At 46.0% G+C, this 24,525-nt stretch overlaps 1 protein-coding gene across 1 annotated transcript in view; it reads left to right on the forward strand.

Moving 5' to 3' along the window:
* The window catches only part of LOC133107604 (retinal guanylyl cyclase 2-like), a 28,992-nt gene extending 8,243 nt beyond the window's left edge, over nucleotides 1-20,749 (forward strand). The window contains exons 7-22 of the mRNA XM_061216589.1: nucleotides 106-186; nucleotides 453-629; nucleotides 782-938; nucleotides 1,275-1,424; nucleotides 1,814-1,962; nucleotides 2,763-2,926; nucleotides 3,277-3,469; nucleotides 5,257-5,431; nucleotides 5,655-5,753; nucleotides 5,846-5,940; nucleotides 7,346-7,431; nucleotides 8,016-8,082; nucleotides 19,817-19,966; nucleotides 20,028-20,130; nucleotides 20,228-20,495; nucleotides 20,695-20,749. Of these exons, the coding sequence (XP_061072573.1) occupies nucleotides 106-186; nucleotides 453-629; nucleotides 782-938; nucleotides 1,275-1,424; nucleotides 1,814-1,962; nucleotides 2,763-2,926; nucleotides 3,277-3,469; nucleotides 5,257-5,431; nucleotides 5,655-5,753; nucleotides 5,846-5,940; nucleotides 7,346-7,431; nucleotides 8,016-8,082; nucleotides 19,817-19,966; nucleotides 20,028-20,130; nucleotides 20,228-20,495; nucleotides 20,695-20,749 (2,169 nt within the window). The remainder of the gene's footprint in view (nucleotides 1-105; nucleotides 187-452; nucleotides 630-781; nucleotides 939-1,274; nucleotides 1,425-1,813; nucleotides 1,963-2,762; nucleotides 2,927-3,276; nucleotides 3,470-5,256; nucleotides 5,432-5,654; nucleotides 5,754-5,845; nucleotides 5,941-7,345; nucleotides 7,432-8,015; nucleotides 8,083-19,816; nucleotides 19,967-20,027; nucleotides 20,131-20,227; nucleotides 20,496-20,694) is intronic.
* The last annotated feature ends 3,776 nt before the right edge of the window (nucleotides 20,750-24,525 follow it).

Here is a 24,525-nt window from a genome sequence, read left to right on the forward strand (position 1 = left end):
TGGGTTGCGGACAGCAGGAATCCTGTCTCAGTATTGCACACAGATCTTAAATCGGCCAGCTTGTACTCCTCTTGTCTGATATGGGAATGACAATCTCACCAACAGGGCGACTGGGTCTGGCTGAAAAAGTTTAAAGAGGGCCAGTTCAAGGAGATAAAGTCCAGCTCCACAAAGATTTTCACCAAGGTGAGTTTACAGCGACCCACAAGAGATTTAGACCGGTTTGTAGTGCTATATAATGTTCACTTCTGCTCACTTTTCTGTAACAACACATAAGCTCTCAAAAACCAACATGCCAAATAGAGATTAATTCCTATGTATACATTTTGTATGTAAAGACATAAACATACCTAAGCTCCTCAGGCTTGTTTTTCCACCTCATGAGCTTTTAATATTTGGTATGCTGTCAGCTGCTGACGTCATCTAGTGTGCATGTTGCTCTCTCTCTCCAGATGAAGGACCTCCGTAACGAAAACGTGAACCCGTTCCAGGGCTTTTTCGCAGACTCGGGCATGTTTGCTGTGGTAACGGAGCACTGCTCCCGCGGAAGTCTGCGTGACCTGTTGCTGAATAACGACGTCAAGCTGGACTGGATGTTCAAGTCCTCCCTCCTCCTGGACCTCATCAAGGTCGGCCTTCGATTGGGCCGGGTGGCGGGAGGGGGGAGGGGGTCACACACTGCGCCAGCGTCACTGTGATGCTTTTAAAATGTTGATTTAGGCCACACTGGTTGTGTCTGCCTGTCCTGGGGGTGGGAGTGATGTCCTCTCTCTGCCCTCAGGGCATGAAGTACCTGCACAATCGCGGTTTCGCCCACGGGCGGCTGACCTCCCGCAACTGCGTGGTGGACGGGCGCTTCGTGTTGAAGATAACCGACTACGGCATCGGCGAGCTGCTGGATTCGCAGAAAGCCCCTCGTGTTGTGCCCCCCCCTGAAGGTGAGGCTATGTCGCAGGGTTAGCTCAGCTAGTTCGCTAGTAAACACGGTGAAGTGCAGTGAAAGCGAAGGCTGGTAGCAGGTTACCGCTCCCTGATCACGTAACCCTCAAATTGAAAAAGAACGGCGTTGCCCTTGGCTACATGCCACAAGTTCCCTTTAAAATGATAATCACTTGGACTGCTGCTGGTAGATTGAGATCCCACCTTTATGGAACTTGCAGAGGAGATGGGCCTATAACTGGAAACAGACATTCCACAATTGTTAAAAACAAAGTTTAAGTATTGACCCATTGAATGCCTCGAGTGCTTGTGTGAGGTCACTTCCTATTCCGTAGAGCTGTTCTGGACCGCCCCTGAGCTTCTCAGAGACCTGGAGACCTCTGAGAGGGGGACGGTCAAAGGAGACGTGTACAGCTTTGCAATCATACTGCAGGAAGTGGTCGTCCGCGGGCTGCCCTACTGCATGCTGGGACTAAATGCTGCAGGTATGGCTCCAGTTCTGTGTCGGTGAATGCCACATTTTTAAAAAATCTATAGAAACGTTTTTTTTCCTCTTGCGAGCTCTAATTCAACAGTATATAGTGTAAACCAGTTCTAGCAGGCTAGCTCTTACTCAACTCTGCAACCAGTTTAAACCTGTTCTACCAGGCTAGCTCTTACTGAACTCTCCAACCAGTGTTAGCCAGTTCTACCAGGTTAGCTCTGATTATCCAGTTTAATTCAGTTTTACCAGGCTAGCTCAGATTATCCAGTGTAATCCAGTCCTCCAGGCTAGCTCTGATTATCCAGTGTAATCCAGTCCTCCAGGCTAGCTCTGATTATCCAGTGTAATCCAGTTCCACCAACCTCTCTGACTGGGCCTGGTCTGTGTCAGAGATCATCCGCAAGGTGAAGAAGCCACCGCCCATGTGCCGGCCCACGGTGTCGCCTGACCAGGCCCCTCTGGAGTGCATCCAGCTGATGAAGCAGTGCTGGAGCGAACAGCCCGACCGCAGGCCCGCCTTCAACGAGATCTTCAACCAGGTGAGAGCAGCCAATCACAGGCCCGCATTTAACGAGATCTTCAACCAGGTGAGAGCAGCCAATCACAGGCCGGCCTTCAACGAGATCTTCAACCAGGTGAGAGCAGCCAATCACTGACCCGCATTCAATGAGATCTCACCGCATTCAATGAGATCTTCAACCAGGTGAGAGCAGCCAATCACAGGCCCACGTTTACGAGATAGTCAACCAGGTGAGAACAGCCAATCACAGGCCCACGTTCAAGAGATCTTCAACCAGGTGAGGCAGCGGATCACAGACAGAGTGGGGAAAGGGGCCTGTTCTCTCACAGAGTGGTGCTTTGTGGGTAAGGAACTGTATTTGGCCACTGTGAAGTGCATTGTGTATGCTTAGTGTGGCATAATAGCATAACATACTTATGAAATTCTAATGGTAACAGGCCCTTTGAGTAAGGCAGGGCTGCCCAACCATATTCCTGGAGAACTACTGTCCTGTAGGTTTTCACTCCATGCCTAACGAAGCACATCGCATTCAACAGCTAGAGCAGGGCTGACCAACCCTGTTCTTGGAGATCTACCATCGTGTAGGTTTTCTCTCCAATCCTAACAAAGCAAAACTCTTTGCACAGTTAGAGCAGAGCTGTCCAACCATATTCCTGGAGATCTACCATCCTGTTGGTTTTCACGCCAATCCTAATAAAGCACAACTTATTCAAGTGCTAGAGCAGGGCTGTCAAACTATGCCAAATTAAACTTATCATGTTGGACAACTTATCAGGACACATAATGATTAATGAACCCATCACCACGATTGTGCACCAGTTCAAGATTATCAACAAAGGCAAGAAGACGAACATCATCGACTCCATGCTGCGCATGCTGGAGCAGTACTCCAGTAACCTGGAGGAGCTGATCCGGGAGCGGACCGAGGAGCTGGAGGTGGAGAAGCAGAGGACAGAGAAGCTCCTGTCCGAGATGCTGCCACCGTACGTTTTTCTCCCAGCAAACAGAACAAGTTTATCTCCAGTAACTTTGTAATGCTGCAGGTTTTATCATTTACATTGACTCATTTGTTAATTACACCCACCTTTATCAAGAAAAGAAACTGTGTAAAATAAAATGTACAGGTACTGATGTATATTCTACAATATATGCAACTTACCATACTAATATTATTGTTCAAAAAAGCATATTTTGTTTTATTAGTAATTATAAGGTCCAAAGTGAGAACACAGAGGGGAGGGGGGAGGAAGGAGGGATGATCATAGACATGTCGGCGTTACTAATGAACTGCTAAATGTTAATCCTGATTGTCGTGTATTTTTTCTTGTAAAAGTTCTGTGGCCCAGGCTCTGAAAACGGGTGCCACGGTGGAACCTGAGTACTTCGACCAGGTGACCATCTACTTCAGCGACATCGTGGGCTTCACCACCATCTCCTCCCTCAGTGACCCCATCGAGGTGGTCGACCTGCTCAACGACCTCTACACGCTGTTCGACGCTGTGCTGTCCAACCACGACGTGTACAAGGTAGGGTGATAGAAATGCAGTGAAACAGCAGCATTATGGGATGGACACAGGTTGTGGCACAAATAAGATCCATCACGAGGTTCAAGTCCCTTTTTTTAGGAGTGAGCAACATAAGTGATGTAAAAAGTAGGGTTTTAATGTGATAAATATTAGTAAAAAGAATTTAAGTTACAAAGTTCTATACCTGAGACTTGTGTAAATACCCAGCTGTAGTACTGTACAAAGGTCTTAGGCAAGTGTAAATGATCCTGTAAACCAAAGATGCTTTCACAAATAATTAAAAGTTTCTCATATCAATATTTACTGTGAAGAGCAGTAAACAGTTAAAAAACGAAATCAAATCAATATTTGTTTTGACCACACTTTGTCTATAGGTTAGGGATCCTGTTTGGTAATATGAAATTTAGGCTTTGGTGTTTGGTGTGTGGAGGTGAGGGTTTGGTATGTGGGGGTTAGGGTTTGGTGTGTGGGGGTCAGGGTTTGGTGTGCGGGGGTCAGGGTTTGGTGTGTGAGGGTTAGGGTTTGATATATGGGGGTTAGGGTTTGGTGTGTGAGAGTTAGGTTTGGTGTGTGGAGGTTAGGGTTTGGTGTGTGGGTGTTAGAGTTTGGTGTGTGGAGGTTAGGGTTTGGTGTGTGAGGGTGAGGGTTTGGTATGTGGGGGTTAGGGTTTGGTGTGTGGAGGTTAGGGTTTGGTGTGTGGGGGTTAGGGTTTGGTGTGTGGGGGTCAGGGTTTGGTGTGCGGGGGTCAGGGTTTGGTGTGTGAGGGTTAGGGTTTGATATATGGGGGTTAGGGTTTGGTGTGTGAGGGTTAGGTTTGGTGTGTGGAGGTTAGGGTTTGGTGTGTAGGTGTTAGGGTTTGGTGTGTGGAGGTTAGGGTTTGGTGTGTGAGGGTGAGGGTTTGGTATGTGGGGGTTAGGGTTTGGTGTGTGAGGGTGAGGGTTTGGTATGTGGGGGTTAGGGTTTGGTGTGTGGAGGTTAGGGTTTGGTGTGTGGGGGTTAGGGTTTGGTGTGTGATGGTTAGGATTTGGTGTGTGAGGGTTAGGGTTTGGTGTGTGGGGGTGAGGGTTTGGTGTGTGGGGGTGAGGGTTTGGTGTGTGGAGGTTAGGGTTTGGTGTGTGGGGGTGAGGGTTTAGTATGTGGGGGTTAGGGTTTTGTGTGTGGAGGTTAGGATTTGGTGTGTGAGGGTTAGGGTTTGGTGTGTGGGGGTGAGGGTTTGGTGTGTGGGGGTGAGGGTTTGGTGTGTGGGGGTTAGGGTTTGGTGTGTGGAGGTTAGGGTTTGGTGTGTGGGGGTTAGGGTTTGGTGTGTGGAGGTTAGGATTTGGTGTGTGGGGGTTAGGGTTTGGTGTGTGGAGGTTAGGGTTTGGTGTGTGGGGGGTCAGGGTTTGGTGTGTGGGGGTGAGGGTTTGGTGTGTGGGGGGTCAGGGTTTGGTGTGTGGAGGTTAGGGTTTGGTGTGTGGAGGTTAGGGTTTGGTGTGTGGAGGTTAGGGTTTGGTGTGTGGAGGTTAGGGTTTGGTGTGTGGGGGTTAGGGTTTGGTGTGTGGAGGTTAGGATTTGGTGTGTGGGGGTTAGGGTTTGGTGTGTGGAGGTTAGGGTTTGGTGTGTGGGGGGTCAGGGTTTGGTGTGTGGGGGTGAGGGTTTGGTGTGTGGGGGGTCAGGGTTTGGTGTGTGGGGGGTCAGGGTTTGGTGTGTGGGGGTGAGGGTTTGGTGTGTGGGGGGTCAGGGTTTGGTGTGTGGAGGTTAGGGTTTGGTGTGTGGAGGTTAGGGTTCCTGTTTCGCTCCCTTCCCAGGTCGAGACCATCGGCGACGCGTACATGGTGGCGTCGGGCCTGCCGAAGCGGAACGGGAACATGCACGCGGCAGAGGTCTGCAACATGTCCCTGAACATCCTCAGCGCCGTGGGCTCCTTCAAAATGCGACACATGCCCGAGGTGGCGGTGCGCATCCGCATCGGCGTCCACTCAGGTCAGGGCTCGGGCCACCGCAGGGTCACCTGACCCAACCGCATCCAATCTGCTGAGGGCAGGGCTTCCTGTGAGCAGCAGTCATGTGACCCATCTGCATCTAGGCTGGTTTATGTGAGGACTGTACTGCATGACAAAATGTGTGTTTGTGTATGTATGTGCATGTGTGTGTGTGTGTGTGTGTGTGCATGTGTGTGTATATGTGTGTATGTGTGTGTGTATAGGTTCCTGTGTTGCAGGGGTGGTAGGGCTGACCATGCCTCGGTACTGCCTGTTTGGAGACACAGTGAACACTGCCTCCCGTATGGAGTCAACTGGGCTGCGTAAGTCTCAGATTCTCATACACACACATAAAAACATACAAATACACGCACACACACACCCTGATTCACATACATTCTCCTTCCTGCCATAGCGTACAGGATCCATGTGAATCTTAGCACCGTGGAGATCCTCCGCTCCATGGATGATGGCTACAGCATTGAGGTTCGCGGGATGACAGAGCTCAAGGTGACCAGCCTCTGCTCACACACACACACCCTGCTCCTGTCACACACACACTCACGGTTTGCTATCTGTTAAGGTTAATCGATTCTAGATCTGGTGTTATGTAATGATTCAGACAGAATTTGTAGGATAGAGGTAATGGAACCACTTGGGACAAGTGACTATTCCACAATAAGTTTTGATGTATTTTGGCAAATTAAGCTACTTTGTTGAGAGTTTTACCCGGGAGGTGGTCACTAATAGGCAGGAAGGCATACCCAATACTCAGAATGTCTGAGCCAATATTGACATATGGGATAAAAAATAGAAATGGATAAATTACATAAACTAAAGACAAATAAGGCAGTAGGAGCCAACTGCATATTCCCAAGGTTACTCAAAGAGTTATGTGAGTACTTTGCGTAGTGGTTAAAGTATAGGACTGGGACCCACAAGGTCGGTGGTTTGATCCCTGGTGTAGCCATAATAAGATCTGCACAGCCATTGGGCCCTTGAGCAAGGCCCTTAACCCTGCATTGCTCCACGGGAGGATTGTCTCCTGCTTAGTCTCACCAACTGTACGTCGCTCTGGATAAGAGTGTCTGCCAAATGCCATTAATGTAATGTAATCTGAGCAGGGTATTGTGGGAAGTGGAGTCCCACAGGGTTGAGTGCTAGGGCCACTGCTCTTCCTCATATATAATGACTTTGACAGAGGCATTGAAAGTACTTTAGTTAAATTTGCAGATGAAACAAAACTAGGAGGTTTAGCTAACAGTTTGGAATCTACTAAATTAATCCAGGAAGAAGTGGGTGGAAACCTGGCAAATTAAATTCAATACAACAAAATGTAAAGTTCTACATATGGGAAATAAAAACATATGGCAGGATTGCTTTATGGGTGGTACAAAATTGGAAAATGCTCAAGTTGAAAAAGATGGGCAATAGTTGACCAAAGTGGGGTAATAGTTGACCAAAGCCATTCAGGTTTTAGTCAATGTGCGATAGCAGTAAAAAAGGCTAACAGGATGCTAGTATACATAGCCAAGAGTATTGAGTGTAAATCCAAGGAAGTTATACCTACCTTATGAAATACTATTGTTAGACCACACTTTGAGTACTGTGTGCTGTGTGCATTTAGTACTGGGGACTGCACTATAAGTAAGATATAGAGCCGCCAGAAAAGGTTAAGTGAAGGGCAACCAGATTGATTCCTTGTATAAAACATAAGAGTTACAGGGACTTAAGATGGTTTCTACACAGGGTAAAGATGTTTCTACACAGGGTAAAGATGTGTCTATGCAGGGTAAAGATGTTTCTACAGGGTAAAGATGTTTCTACACAGGGTAAAGATGTTTCTACAAAGGGTAAAGATGTTTCTATGCAGGGTAAAGATGTTTCTACACAGGGTAAAGATGTTTCTATGCAGGGTAAAGGCATCGAGGAGACCTACTGGCTGGTGGGTAAGGAAGACTTCACAAAGCCACTCCCCGAACCGCCCGACCTGAAACCAGGGTATGACTCCACTCGGCGTAGATAACCATACAGCAGCACACAATGCTTTCTTATACCTTATGTTATATGATTTTCGTCTTCTTTAAATCTGTGTTTTTTGTTAATATGAGTACACAATTGTTGTTAAAATAGAATGTATGCCCATGTAGCATTTCTGCAGATTATAGTCTGTGTATTACAGTAGAGTTGATAAACAGATGAAAACAAAACTTTGAGCCATAATTGCAAATCATATTGTCAACCACGCTGAGTCAAACACTTGCAATTCTTCAGCTATATAGAGTAAATGTTACAAACTATAGTGTACACTTTTCTGAAAAAATTGTATTGTTCTAAATATTGGTGAAAACAGGTCTCCTGAAAAGCCTGTGGTATTTCAGTTGCAGTATTTTCCCTAGTTCTGATCTCAAACTGTTTCCAAATGTAACCAATAATGAGAGAAAGTTATTTTGCCAACTGACCATCAAACATTATTAGTTATTTTTGTCCCAAGGTTCCAAAGTGATGTTTCCACAGAGACGGCTGGTCTCTGTGGGGACAGGGAGTGAATATGCAATGAGACCTGTGTGTTGTGTGTGCTGCAGGGAGGACAACCATGGCCTGACACCACACGAAATTGCTGAATACAAGAGAAGAAGAGCGGAGAAAAAAGTAAGGCATTCTGCATGCTGAGACCATTGGGCTACACATAAAGACATTTAGGATCACAAAAAATTGACCGATGAGGTCAAGAAAGGAAAGGTTTTCTTTGGTTGTTAAATCACCTTGGGTTTCTACACTTCATTCAATGGGCAATAAGCTGTTTTGTCCTCAACATGTGCAGTAGAGGCTGTTTACAGTTACTGGCCCCTCTCCTGGGTGAGTTGATGGTGAGTTGAAAATTGGTGGGTCAGAAAACCTCCTCTTAAACTGAGCATGCACAGGATCAGTAAACATCCTCCCCCCATGCTGTGCCCCTGTCCGAATCATGCTGCTAACTTCTATGTTCTCAGTATATTTACTGAATATACTGCCTACTTATACGAGTACACGATGTGCTCCCGAACAAACAAAGCAAAAGTATGACCAAACCCCTTAACCAGCCAAACACTGCTACCTAGCCAAACTAAAAATACTGATACACAAAAAAGTAAATCACAGAAAGACAACAATTAAGGTTCACAGGGAGGTAGGGAGGGAAAAATCTGGGGAAGACCCCTTAACTGCTTGGAAGGCTAGCACCAATGTTTTGAATTTAATGCGAGCCATGACAGGCAGCCAGTGGAGGGAAGTAAGCAGGGGGGTGACATGTGAGTATTTTGGAAGGTTGATGACCTGACGAGCTGCTGCATTTGGGATAAGTTGGAGGGGTCTGATGGCAGACGCTGGGAGGCCAGCCAAGAGGGAATTGCAGTAGCCCAGGCAGGACAGAACCATCGCTTGGACCAGGAGCTGGATCGAGTAGGGGGTGAGAAAGGGGCGGATTCTCTGTATATTGTATAGATCAAAGAGGAAGATGGGGGTTTACTACAAAGGCAGATGTCTTACAACACATCCCTCCATCCATTATCTGAACCCGCTTATCCTGAACAGGGTCGCAGGCAGGCTGGAACCTATCCCAGCATACATTGGGCGAAAGGCAGGAATAAACCCTGGACAGGTCACCAGTCCATCACAGGGCACACACCATTCACTCACACACTCATACCCACAGGCAATTTAGACTCTCCAATCAGCCTAACCTACATGTCTTTGGACTGTGGGAGGAAACCAGAGTACCCAGAGGAAACCCACACAAACACGGGGAGACCATGCAAACTCCACACAGAGAGGCCCCGGCCAACCCGGATTTCGAACCCAGGACTTGTGAGGCGGCAGTGCTACCCACTGCACCATCCGTGCCACACATACCGTTGGAACATAGTATGGAGGATATATCAGACAGTCTGCAGTATGTTCAGCAGACACTACATATTTTGTGGACACAGTAGTTTCAGGCACGTCTTGAAATATATATATATATATAATTCTGGGATTTTAAGTACACTACATTTAGAGAAACACTTCACCTACTTAACAACTTTCTCGAGCCTTGTAATGTTTCTCCGGGTTCCATTGAACTGTTCAATGCTTCAAGCAGACTCAACTCCGGATGTCATGCTGCATTTCATTTACCATCGGAGGTTAGAATTTCCCTGTCGAAATTTCCAACTTCCGTCCTCCAAGCTTTCCAGGTGTACAACGCCAATGTAAACAAAAAACACGACTGAAAAATGGTGACCCTTGTCACTACTGTGGATTGTGCAAGCACTAAATACCAATATCAACTTGCCTTCTACATTAAGTAGATATGTCTAAGTGTTTGTAAGAATTTAAGGAATACATTATTTCATGTATGCATTGATTTCATACAAAAAGTATAAAAGATACTTTTGGAGTTGGTAACAGAATTAGAAGAAAGGTGAGGTGAACAGAAGACCTACTTCTTAAATGGTTACGCAACCATCTGCTGTCGTCATCAGGCTCATTGTTTATTCTATTTATAATTACAGACTGATAAACATTACAGCAATTTAACCTGTTGGCCTAAACTTAAAATGCATGGAATGCCCCTTCCCAGCTGAGCCCAAAATAACTTTGGCTCAACCACAAATGTATGCAAACCTTGGTGACGCCCTTGTCATCCAGTGTACTCCATTTACGTATGCAGTTGGCAAGTAAGCCGTTTCAAAGACTATGATTGCGTGTCCTCATGTGCTGTCTCATGTTGCATTGTGGGATTTCTGCCTTTAAAACCTTTTGCTGTCCTGCTCAGCTTCGCTACACTTACAAGATGTTCAACCTGGTCCTTGTGCTTGGTCACTCACACCCTGTTATTCATAATTGGGAAGCTTCTTTGGCAGTGAGACAGAGATGAATATCTGGTTTATCTATCGGATCTGTGGCTAGCCTACAGATGTCTCCTTTCATGCGGTCACTTTCCTCAGAGGTCAAAGGTCACAGGGGGCACTGTGGCTGTATTCTGTATTCTGTCTCCTGAATTCTCTTTTCTGACACAACAGAAATGCTAACTGAAGAAATGAAAATGGATATGTCTGAGGGCCAGCAGCAAGGTGTGAACGGGCCTGCACTCTGCGAGGAAGGAAGAGGAAGGAATGGAGGAGGAAGAGCAGGAGAGATGCAGAGAGAGCGGGCTACGCCTCTCTTTGTGTGGAAGAAGGACCACGGACAGGAGCTGAGAGCCAGCCTGAGAGAGGTGGTTTATGTGGACAGGTTTAATTGGATTGTACACCATGAGTCCAATGTTGATTCCCCAGCCAGCACAGCAGTAAAGAGAAATGCTGCTCCTTCATTTCATGTCTGAGTACAGCAGTCATTCAGGGAGAGAGCGCTCATTTAGACCCGTCCTGTTCTGCTGTTCAGCTGTCTGCCCACCAGGGGGCAGGGTAGTGCATCTTAGAATGGCTGCTCCTCGGTCTCTATTCACATTGCTCCACATTTTCTTTAAGCTCATGTTGCTGTGTTATGGAAGACTGAAATTTAGATATATAATATGCAGATCATTATAAGTGTATGTGGGTGTGTGTGTTTTCTAAAAAAAAAATGCAAAGAGATCAGCCGGTTCTGCTCAGTTCTATTTCCAAAAATGCTGGTATATGCAATATATACCCAAGAGAGGGCTCCTGAAAGTAGTGAGAAAGTGACAATGAGAAAGACACACACACACACACACCCACACACATCCACACACACACACCCACACACATCCACACACACACACCCACACACATCCAAATAAAACCTTTGCTGGTTTAATTGTCCATATTACATATAATTGCTTCTAGATTTCAGTACATTTAAGATTTTGCAGAGGGTTAAATTAACTCATAGACTGAACACATTGTCACAGGACAAATGTTAAAGATTACATAATTATACATTTATGCAGACAGTAAGGTAGAACTTAGATAGGCCAATCACATCATTGTATAGACCTCACACAGGTTCATCAAATGTAACTTTAAGGATAACTTCCAGGATAAGCGAGTTGAAATATATGTTGCGCTGAGTATAGTTTTGTAATGACAAGGTAAAATACTTTAATTAAACGAAAAAGACAATTTAGTCTTTTTGCCAGATATGTAGATTTTCCTAACTTTTACAGTTGAAATGTTCATAATGCATTATTGAATTAAATAAAGTTGCATTTATAACTTTGACCTTTTTTAAAGCACACCATGCTGATACATGCCCCATTATTCATGCTTGTGTACTTCACTCTGTAAGTTAGATCCTGTTTTTCACCAGTTGATGGCGCCAAAGTCACATGGCATCTGAGAAAATGAGTGCACCTGCCGGTTTAATCGGAGCAGGGAAAATGAAGAACATTACATTACATTTTTACATTACAGAACAGCCATCCATCCATCCATTATCTGAACCCGCTTATCCTGAACAGGGTCGCAGGGGGGCTGGAGCCTATCCCAGCATACATTGGGCGAAAGGCAGGAATACACCCTGGACAGGTCGCCAGTCCATCGCAGGGCACACACCATACACTCACACACTCACACACTCATACCTACGGGCAATTTAGACTCTCCAATCAGCCTAACCTGCATGTCTTTGGACTGTGGGAGGAAACCGGAGTACCCGGAGGAAACCCACGCAAACACGGGGAGAACATGCAAACTCCGCACAGAGAGGAGTTTGGGGATTCGAACGGCCGACGGGGATTCGAACCCAGGACCTCCTTGCTGTGAGGCGGTAGTGCTACCCACTGCACCATCTGTGCTGCCCAGAACAGCCAAACACTTTTAATTAAAAATATATACACATATTAGATACATGTCTTTGCTATGACTACAGACCATCGGTACAGTTCTAGGACATTCCTGCCAATTACAGTCCTGCAGTGTCTGCAGCGCTACTCAACTCCACATCCTGCAAAGTCTGCAGAGCTACTCAACCCCACGTCCTGCAGTGTCTGCAGCGCTACTCAACCCCACGTCCTGCAGAGTCTGCAGCGCTACTCAACCCCACGTCCTGCAGAGTCTGCAGAGCTACTCAACCCCACGTCCTGCAGTGTCTGCAGCGCTACTCAACCCCACGTCCTGCAGTGTCTGCAGTGCTACTCAACCCCACGTCCTGCAGTGTCTTCAGCACTACTCAACCTCACGTCCTGCAGTGTCTGCAGTGCTACTGAACTCCATGTCCTGCAGTGTCTGCAGTGCTACTCAACTCCACGTCCTGCAGTGTCTGCAGAGCTACTCAACCCCACGTCCTGCAGTGTCTGCAGCGCTACTCAACTCCACGTCCTGCAGTGTCTGCAGAGCTACTCAACCCCACTTCCTGCAGTGTCTGCAGCGCTACTCAACTCCACATCCTACAGTGTCTGCAGCGCAGCTCAACTCCACGTCCTGCAGTGTCTGCAGTGCTACTCAACCCCACGTCCTGCAGTGTATGCAGCGCTACTCAACCCCACGTCCTGCGGGCTGCAGTGTCTGCAGCGCAGCTCAACCCCACGTCCTGCAGTGTCTGCAGTGCTACTCAACCCCACGTCCTGCGGGCTGCAGTGTCTGCAGCGCAGCTCAACCCCACGTCCTGCAGTGTACGATACGATACGATATGATACGATACACTTTATTAAAGCCCCTTAGGGAAATTTGTCTTGGACTCATGGCTACATGCAGCTTATCAATGGCTCTACAAAGAAGATAACAGACAACACATTACAAAAAGACTGTCTGCAGCGCTACTCAACCCCACGTCCGGCGGGCTGCAGGGTCTGCAGGCATTTGCTCTGACCGGGCGTGACGCCTGATTCCACTAATGAGCGTATTATCTGAACAGAGCAGTAAAATAATGAGAGCCATAATCTGGTGAATGCCTGAATGGATCAGAGCGAGTGCTAAAAAGGACCAAATAAGTGCACATGGAATATACAACATTACATGAAAAGTTATTTTGGCTGATGCATTTATAATAGGCTGAGGGCCATGTTGAAACACAGCGTTATGCTAGTTCTACTCCTGCATGGCTCACAGTCTCTGCCTGCTAGTGACATGGGCCAAAATGATACTGCCCTAGAACCCACAAGACAGTGATTTAAATGATGTATATTTGGAGTATGTAGCGTTAACACATCATCATTTAATCAAAAAACCCTTCGGTGAAAAAACATCACTTTCATGGGGCTAAAACACAGATTTGTTAACAGCTCTTGATGGAGTTTTCAAATCTTCCTGCCGTTCACACATGAGAAGTGGGTTGCTATAATACATATAATAATACACAAGTGAAAACAAACCCATCATTCTCGCGCAAATGCAACTATGCAAAATCCCCATGTTTTGACACGCCCCATGTTAGTTTGTGCCCCGGTCTCCCCTACATATTTGGTGGAGCCACATTTTCCTGGAAAAACTGCTTTAAGTCTTTTAGAGTAAGTATCTGCCAGCTTTGCCCACTGTTTGAAAGTGATTTTTGCCCATTCTTCCAGGCAGATTTTGCTCCAGGTTGTAGACTGCAGTGTACTAATAGTGCCTGAGATCCTCAGTGGGATTGAGCACTGCGCTTCGACAGGCCCACACACCAGAGGACACTCACCTTTCTGTTCTTCAGCCACTCAGATGCTGCTTGGGCCTTGTGTTTGGGATCACTGTCCTGCTGAATATCTCTGTTGTGTACCTGGATTATATTCCATTCTAACCATCTTTTACATAATTTTGACACTAATTTCAGAACCTTGAGGGATGATGCACATTTTTCTAAAAACTTTTTTTCAATTGCTTGAATACAAAACACATAAACCAAAAATAATTTGTTTGCTGAACCAAACCACTTGATCACAATGATACAGTTTAACACCACAGAATTATGAGCATTTCAAAATGAAACATTACATATGATATGACTTTTCACTCATTACAATTCATCTATCAATGAATCCAACAACGCAAAATGGTAAGTAACTGTAACATTACTCCTAATGCATTGTTGTATAGAAACTGATTACTGTAGGAAAATTGAGATGGTTGGTCTTGAGCCCATTCGTCAGTTTCATGCAGAGCTCTAGATGTTGTTGACTGGTAAACTTTTACTCCACTTACATACAGCCACTGAACTCTGCAGATCCTTCAAAGTGATTGCTAGTCTCTCTATGGCTTCCTTCACAAGTCTCTTTCCTGTTTGAATGAATTAGTTCTGAGGGCGGCCTTTTCTAGACCATGCCTGGATCTGATGCAGCTTCCATTTCCTGATTATTGATCCAGCACACCGAGATATCCAAACACTTGGATTAAAGTTTTTTTTTCCACAATTCATTTTCCATAATCCGTGCAAATTCCAATTATCCTTAAACAGAGGAACAGTTACAGCAGTGATTCCCAGGTAGAGGCCAATGGTAAACCAACTGTGTACTCATTCATCCGAGCACAGGGAATACATATGCAAACAGAATATTTCAGTTTTTTATTTAGTTTTTAATATTTTGTAACGTGAAAAAAAAGATGAAAAAAAAGGATTGGTGAGTTTCATTGTAATCAAATTAAATATTTAACATATAATGCATTATCACAACCATTTGTAATTCAAATACAAAGGATAAACTGCAGAGGATTTGTTCATCTTTACATAGGGACATTTTTGGTTGTTATAAATGGATATTGTTAACAATAACAAAGTAGCATTCTAAGTGTTCATTTAGTTCATGTTGACGTCAAAACTGCACTTTAATGAGTTTCAACGCATCAGTTTTTATTTGCTTATCGTTTTTAAATGTTATGATTGACAGAACACCAGTTACTGCGGATGGAACGTACAAGCTTCTAGTAATTCTGTAACTAACGTTAAGCTTATTTACAAAACGTGTTTGTTTACTCACACGTAGCTCTCCTAAAATAGCGAACATTGCTAGGCAACAGAATGCAAAAATAACGCACGTCACAGTAAAATAACACGCGTAAATTTGGAATTCCTGGCGATATATGACATAAATGTACAGTGAATATTTACCGCCAGTTAATCTTTGAAAACAATTACAATTATTACTTAACAAGACAGACACTGCAATCAGTTACCAAAATGAGCTTTTCGTTGTTGTGTTTTCGTCCGGTAAGTACTTAATTTGAATGTTATTGAATTGACCATGATATGTATATCATGTACTTTAGCATCAATTGGCTCCTCTCTAGTTCTTTTGCACAAAACAGACTCGGGATGAATAGGCCTAATATAAAATAGAGTACCTACTATTTAAAAACAATTAAATATAAACAAATCAGATAACTAAATGAATACATAAGCCAAGAGTATACTGTATGGAAACATCAAATGTCATATAGCAATTGTAAGCCGTGTTTCACAACCACCAAATATATTTCTTAAAATAGAATTGTTTTATAATAATTATTTAGGATATAATTTAACATGATTTAATTAAAATTGAGTAATATTGAAGTTGTATGTATTTTTTTAAATAATCCAATATAAGTTAAGTATAAACTGTCTGTAAAATAATATTCCTCAGCTTCCCATGGATTGGACAGGTCAAGGATTTGCCATGCACTACACAGAGGAAGCTGTGACCATGGATTAGCCAGATCAAGGTCTTGCCATGCACTACACAGAGGAAGCTGTGACCATGGATTGGACTGAGCAAGGTCTCACCAGCTACACAGAGCAGAGATTGGCCTGTAACATCAGCTACACAGAGCAGAGATTGGCCAGTAACATTGGCTACACAAAGCAGAGATTGGCCAGTAACATTGGCTACACAAAGCAGAGATTGGCCTGTAATATCAGCTACACAGTGGAGGAAGCTCTTCCCATTGACTCCATAGAGAGGTCTGCTCTGTCCATTGACTGCACAGAACAACAAAGGTAGTGCTTTCACTTCATTTCATTCAATTTCATGTTTGCGCTCATGTTTGCTGCGTTGTGCTGATGAGGGAATGAATCCATTGTGATTAATGACAGCGGCCCTACTACAATAGACTCAAAATGCAGATGACACGATACATGAACTAACAATCAAACTTAACACACCTGACCAAGAAACATTTGAGCAGCCAATCGTCCAATTCCCTTTGTTTCCATAAGTTTTCTGTTCAGTTTGTTACATTTTGGTAAATTTGGATTAACTTCCTCATTCTCTTTTTTGGCATTTTGCCTTTAAATCTACAGAGCATTTATTGAGTATGATGTATAATTTTTTTTTTTTACAATCAATATTGTCCCTGCCTGCACAGCGACAGCAAGCACAGGGTACTGAAGAGAGGCAACATCACACATCCAGAGGGAGCCAAGATGACGACTCAACCTTCTCCTTACCACCGGCCATGGGAAACAATGCTCCAGCAGTCTGCATTTGTGCCAGTTAGCCACTATGAGTCACAGCAGCTTTCTCAGCATATACAGCAGATGTATCCTGGACCACCTGTATACAAGCAGGCGTCACTGCTACCTCATCGTATTCTCACCGTGAAGCACCTCAGAATACCTATGGCTTAACGACAAGTGCAGCGTCTCAACAGTGTCCTTCACATCCCTCTCAGCTTACTCATCCTCTGGACTCAGGTCAAGCGACTGGTCAACAGCCTCCTCCACCTTGTCCCTCGCCAAAGAACATGGAGGATTCAGACAGAGACCAGCTGCTGTATGAGTTTCTGGGGAAAATGCTGAGTGAGCTGCCGATCATGAAAGATCAATTCTCATCTGGGACTCCTATTAGACCTCAGCCAGCTACGGTCCAGCGAGGAGACCATGTGCCCTACTATGCTGCCTCTGCGGTGAACCTCCTTGATGCATCCTGTCCTTACCCTCAACAGCTTCCTGTTCAGCAGCCACATGACTCCTATGCAAGTGGATCGGCTCATACTTTACCTCAACAGCCAACTGTGGTGCCATCCAGACCTATGTGTGCCTCCACAGCGACCTTATCCCCCTCTCCAAAGGCCTCACTATGGCACTCTTGTGTATCCTCCTGCCTACCCAGTGACTCAAGAGCAGACATACAGGGGTCCTAAGCCAACAATACCGGACTTTGTCACAAAGGATCCCAGTGAGTTTACCCGCTTGAAGATTGCTCTCGACAACCTATTGCCTCCTGACGCTACCAAGCTATTTAAATACCAAATCCTCATGGATCATCTAAAGCTTGAAGAGGCTCGGCTGGTGGCAGATTCCTTCTTGAACTCGCCATTTCCCTACTCCAACACAATAGCTGCTCTGAATGAGAGGTACAGTCAGCCCCATAAGCTGGCTCTCAAGAAGATAGCCCATGTGATGGATTCACCAGATATACGGCGAGGAGACACAGAAGACTTTGAGAAGTTCGCTTTGCAGATCAGGTCTCTAGTTGGAATGTTAAACACTCTGGGTCCCGAAGGTCAAGCTGAGTTGCAATGCGGGTCACATGTGGAGCAACTTCTGAGTAAGTTACCTATTGAGATGAGGTCAGAGGTCCATCGCCAGATGGGCTGCTGTCCTGGGACTGTGTTCACTCTTGTTGACCTCTCAAATTGGCTCCATTATCGTCCACTGCTACACGGACGATACCCAACTCTTCGTCTCGTTCCCGCCGTCTGATACGCAGGTTTCAGCCCTTATCTCTGCTTGCCTGAGGGACATCCAGAGCTGGATGGACGACCACCATCTAAAGCTCAACCCAGGCAAGACTGAAATGATATTCATCCCTGCTACAACCTCTCCCCATCTGGATCTCTCCATTTCCCTCGGGGATACCACACTTACGCCATCACTCTGTGCAAGGAACCTCCGCGTGGTGACGGACAGCAGACTGTCCCTCTCCGAGAACATTGCGGCGGTGACCCGGTCATGCAGGTTCTTCCTATATAACATACAGAGAATCCGGCCCTTTCTCACCCCCTACTCGACCCAGCTCCTGGTCCAAGCGATGGTTCTGTCCCGCCTGGACTACTGCAATTCCCTCTTGGCTGGCCTCCCAGCATCTGCCATCAGACCCCTCCAACTTATCCAGAATGCAGCAGCTCGTCTGGTCTTCAACCTTCCCAAATACTCACACGTCACCCCCCTGCTTACTTCCCTCCACTGGCTGCCTGTCATGGCTCGCATCAAATTCAAAACATTGGTGCTAGCCTTCCAAGCAGTTAAAGGGTCTTCCCCAGCTTATCTACAAAAAATCATCAGACCCACACCCCTGCCAGACCTCTTCGTTCAGCCTCCACAGGCCGCTTGGCACCTCCCCCTCTCCGAACCTCCACATCACGCTCACGACTACTGTCTGTTCTGGCTCCACGGTGGTGGAACAAACTCCCCGTTGAGGTCAGAACTGTAGAATCTCTCCCCACCTTCAAGCGCAAACTGAAGACACACCTCTTCAAGCAGCACCTCTCCCCATCTCTCCCTACCTCCCTGTGAACCTTAATTGTTGTCTCTGTGACTTGCTTTGTGTATCGGTATTTTTAGTTGGCTAGGTAAGCAGTGTTTGGATAGTTAGCTTTGGTCACTTTTGCTCTGTTTGTTTGTTTCTTTGTTCTCAAAAAAAAAAAAAGAATAAAAAAAAAAGAATAAAGGGCCCTCGTCCTTATCTTTGCTGTACAGGTAGCAGTTGAAATTGTACTTCCCTCTAGGGTCTTTCAGCGAACTTATCCCTGGTTATGGGTATGCACTTTGTTGTACGTCGCTCTGGATAAGAGCATCTGCCAAATGCCAATAATGTAATGTAAAAATGTACAATTATGAGGCTTGGTGTCAAAGCTCTGATTCCCAGACCAGTAGTAAGCAGCAACAGAGACCAGGGCAAAGACAAGATCACAAGCGAGAGGCCAAACCACCCACTCGTTCGACCACCATACTGCATGGGACAAATGAGGCATCAGAGAATCAGAAGCCTGAATCAGTCACCTCTAAGCCAACTCAGTCACCTAAGAAGCAGGTCACATCAAAGGCTTTCTGTTCCTATTGCAATACAGATTACCATTACCTGAGCCAGTGTACCACTTTCAAAGCATTCAGTAAAGAACAGATGTCTGCTTGGCTTCAGACCAACCATCGCTGTTGGCGCTGTGCACGTACCCACCGGGCTGCTCAATGTACGCTGAAGAAGCCATGTAGCATTTGCAAAGGCAGACACCTTCAGATTTTACATGAGGTCAACTCCCAGAGAACTGAGGCGAGAGAAGATTCATGCCTGTTGAGTTCTGCCTCCGAAACTTTATATCTGGACAAGCCTACAGACTGCAAACGAGTACTTCTCAAGATGCTCGACACGTATGCAGTCCTGGATGATGGATCTGAGCGTATCATCCTGCTCTCCGCCGCAGCTCTCAAACTTGGCATACAAGGCACAGATGAGAGTCTAGTGCTGAGAACAATCCGTCAAGATGTCCAAACGACCAGTGGTTCCTCAGTCTCCTTCCAGATATCCCCTGCAGGCCAGCCTCAAAGGATCTTCCAGATCAAAGCAGCCTTCACTGCCAAACGTCTTGGACTGGCTGACCATTCATACCCAGCGACCATCTTGAGCAAGTACAAGCACCTCAAGGATCCTCCTCTGCAGTCCTTCGAGTGTGTACGTCCCCTTTTCCTGATTGGTGCTGATCACTCCCACCTGATAACACCGATCTCACCAGTTCGTCTTGGACCACAAGGCGGGCCTGCAGCCATCAAGACAAAGCTTGGATGGGTGCTACAAGGACCTGTTCGTCTCCTACAGAATCAGTTGCAGCCACAACAGTGCCTTCTCCTATCTCTCAGTCCCGCAGAGCTGGAACTGAAAAGAGATGTAGAGAGATTGTGGCAGCTTGATATCCTACCTTATCGCTGTGAGAAGCAAGTAACCAGATCAACGGAGGACCCAGTCTGTTGGAGGCCAAGACGACCAGGGTACAGGTGAATGGTGTCCTCTGCTATGCCATGCCACTACTACGCAAGAAGGACTTTCCCTGCTTCCAGGCTCCCAAAGAAGCCGTCATGCCTAACCTCAGGAGCATGGAGAGACGTCTTGTTAAAGACCCTGGCAAGGCGGCCATCTTCGATGCTGAGATTGAGAAGCTGGTGGCCAAACTTACCTCTGAGACCACCCCAACTGAAGAGAGTTGGTATATACCACACTATATGGTCAACCACAATGGTAAAGATAGAATAGTCTTTAACTGCTCCTTCCAGTATAAGGGACTCAATCTCAATGAGTGTTTGATGCCTGGCCCAGCCTTAAGCCCCTCTCTCCTGGGTGTACTCCTCCGCTTCCGGGAGCACAGTGTGGCCATCAGTGGAGACATACGTGGTATGTTTCACCAGGTACTGCCCTTGCCTGAAGAAAAACCACTGCTGCGCTTCCTCTGGAGAGGCATGAGGAGAGAGGACCCACCTGACATTTATGAGTGGCAAGTACTCCCCTTTGGGACTACTTGCAGCCCTTGTTGTGCATCCTTTGCTTTACAGGTGTCCTTGCATAGCACGCCTGAAGAAGACGTGAGATTCTCTGTGGAAAAATGTTTTTATGTGGACAACTGTCTACAGAGCTTCACATCAGCTCAGGAAGCACGCCATCTGCTTGACAAGTTGTGGGACCTCTTGGCATCTGGAGGTTTTGAAATACAGCAATGGGCCAGCAACGAATCAGACGTTGTCAGTCACCTTCCACCAGATGCCCGATCTGCCAAGTTAGAGCTGTGGCTCTCCCAAGACAAAGCAGAGGCAAAGGAATCCACCTTGGGCCTGAGCTGGTCCTGTGATACTGACACCTTAGGCTTCAAACATAGACCTGTATCCTACCCTGCACCTACAATGAGGAACATCTACTGCGTGCTGGCATCCCAATATGATCCCCTTGGAGTCATCCTACCATACTCCACCCTGGCGAAGGTGATCGTCCAACAGCTTTGGGATAAACACCGCAATTGGGATGACCCAATGCTTTGTGAACACCTCTTGCAGGCGTGGAAAGAATGGGAGTCTGAACTTCAATACTTACCTCAGGTCATGTTGCCTAGATGCTACTTACCACCAGCAATGGATCATTCTCAGGTGACCCATGAGATCCATGTCTTCTCTGATGCCTCAGAGAAGGCATATAGGTCTGTAGGGTACCTTAGGTCCATAGATCCTGGTGGAAATGTTCAAGTAGCCTTTCTCCTTGCCAGATCCCATGTGGCTCCAAGGAAGCAACATTCAATTCCCCGATTGGAGCTCTGTGCAGCTGTAACTGGGGCACATCTTGGCAAACTCCTCTCGACTGAGCTCACTCTACCAATGCAGGAAGTCACCTACTGGACAGATTCAACCACTGTCCTCCATTGGCTTCATTCCGAGTCCTGTCACTTCAAGGTATTTGTGGGTACCAGAGTGGCAGAGATTCAAGAGTCAACCAACCTGCAGTCTTGGAGGTATGTGGACTCTGCTAGAAACCCTGCAGATGATCTCACAAGAGGAAAGAGCCTCAAGGACCTACTTGGACCCAATCGATGGCTCCACGGCCCAGTTTCTCCTGCAACCTAGTAGTGAGTGGCCATCAAACCCTTCACAACCAGCAGTCGATGACACAGTTAAGGAAGACTGCCTTCTGTGGGCTGACTACCTTACCATCTGCAACAGATGGATGCAAGTATAACAGCTGGCAGGATCTTTTAGAGGTCGTCACTGAGGAGCTCATGGGGAGATCTTGCTGATGCAGTATAACTACCTTGTGTCTTGTTGCTGTGCTCAGTCTTGCCATGGTGTATGACTTCTGACATTAAACTGTCTTCAGCAACCTCACCTTGGAAGCAGAGGCTGTTCCTCACCCAGTTTTAACCCTCCTCATCCAGTTTCTGTTTCAGTTAATGATTGTGTTTCAACCTACATATTAAATTGATGATCATTAGCTCCTGTTTGGTATAATTGGTCACACACGTGACTTGTGTACCGAGAAGAATTGATGCAAAAGAAGATTTTTCTTCTGTTCACTCATTTTGTTAGCTGATAAAAATAAATTATTAACATTTCTATTTTTGAAAGCATTCTTACTTTACAGCATTTTTTCACACCTGCCTAAAACTTTTGCACAGTACTGTACATTGTATAATTTGTTGAGAAAAAAATGATGTAACAACAGTCAAAGGAAACGAAAATCATCGACCCATTGAGGGCTGGATTCAAAATCACACCGAAAATCCAACTAAAAAACTGAAATCACAGGCTGATCTAACTTGTGTGAATTTTATCATGCCAACTCATAATCTGTGTAGTGTGTATGGCCCCCTGTTACGTTCTCAGGCGTCCAGGGGTAGGAGGGAGTACGCAACAAAATTATAATGAAATAAAAATGACCGGGAGGATGTATTTGAGCGCTATTGGAGTAAAAATGATCAAACAAACCAGGTTTGAGGTGCAATAGGTGTATATACAAAAATGTACAGTGGCGGTGCTATTTACAGTTTTCAAACAAAAACTCACAAGACAAAGACACATCGGGTACGAGGCCAAGGGACCTGGGTGTTGCCAAATCAATTAAATGAACAAAACCAAAGAGAGCTAAAAACAAAATACATACTAACTGTTCTCTGAACAAAATAATATCTCTACTCTATAATCAAAAGTACATAGGTGGCAATCACCCCTTTCCTAAGGTGTCTAAACAATGGTTCACCCTACGTGCAGCAACAGTGTATAGAGGCCTCTGTCTTACCTGCCCCAGGGCCTACACACGGACAACCACATTCACAGGAGTAGGAGAACGGAGGAACACGCATGCACACAACAGGGTTATGAAGTGAATGAATAGGCAAGTCAAGCATCGCCCCCTATAGGGCAGCCAACACAGTTTATGTAAGCAGAGGGATGTGATTGGTGGAGGCGGGACCAGGGCAATGATGATGGACAGCAGGGACAGCGAATGGAAATGGTTGATGGCTTCATCTGTAGAGTTTAAGGGGGGGGGAAACAGACAGACATACATACGTGGAACGTAACACCCCCGTGTGCCTGTATGCACTCCTGATAATGTCTGGGCATGCTCCTGATGCTCCTGATGCTCCTAATGCTCCTGATGAGTCGGCGGATGGTGTCCTGGGGGATCTCCTCCCAGACCTGGATCAGGGCATCAGTGAGCTCCTGGACAGTCTGTGGCGGTACTTGGCGGAGTCGGATGCACCGATACATAATGTCCCATAGGTGCTCAATTGGATTTAGGTCAGGGGAACGTGAGGCCCAGTCAATGGCATCAATGCCTTTCTCATCCAGGTACTGCCTACACACTCTGGCCACATGAGGCCAGGCATTGTCCTGCACCAGGAGGAACCCATCGCCCACTGCAGCAATGTAAGGTCTAACAATCATTCTGAGGATTTCATCCCGGTACCTAACAGCAGCCAGGGTACCGTTGGCTATGACATGGAGGTCTGTGCAACTCTCCAAGGATATGCCTCCCCAGACCATCACTGACCTACCGTCAAACCAGTCATGCTGGATGATTTTACAGGCAGCATAACGTTCACCACGGCATCTCCAGACTCTTTCACGCCTGTCCCATGTGCTCAGTGTGAACCTGCTGTCATCTGTGAAGAGAACAGGGTGCCAATGGCAGACCGGCCAATTCCGGATGGTGCTGGGCTGTGAGCATAGGTCCCACTAGAGGCCGTTGGGCCCTCATGCCAACCTCATGGACTCTGTTTGTGACAGTTTGGTCAGAAACATGCACACCAGTTGTTATGTTCCTGAGTTCTGTCTGTGTTCTGGTGTTTACATTCATTAGTCTTTGCACTCGTCTTCCCCTGTGATGTCTGAGTCTGAATGTTTACGAGCCCGAGACACTCCCCTGTCTGTGTGCTCCACTATTCAGGTGTTTACGGTAGTTCCGGGGTTCAACCTTCCTTCCAATCTTGCATTCCTTACTTCCGGCTTCTTTCGCTAGTTAATGTTGTAAAGCACTATTCTTACTAACAACTACTAATTTAGATATTGTACAGTACTAATCATATTAATACACTTACTGTCTGTCGAACTAACAAACTAACAGTAACTTAATTTGGGTAGTTTAGATTTAATCACATAACTAACTTACTAACGCCTCCCTATTCTATCACTAATTACTTGCTTAGTTTCAGCGAAGTGTTCACACCTGTCTCTCGTATCTCTACATCTCCTGATTCT

Source organism: Conger conger, chromosome 13 (genome assembly GCF_963514075.1).
Source record: "Conger conger chromosome 13, fConCon1.1, whole genome shotgun sequence".
NCBI classification, from domain to species: Eukaryota; Metazoa; Chordata; class Actinopteri; order Anguilliformes; family Congridae; genus Conger; species Conger conger.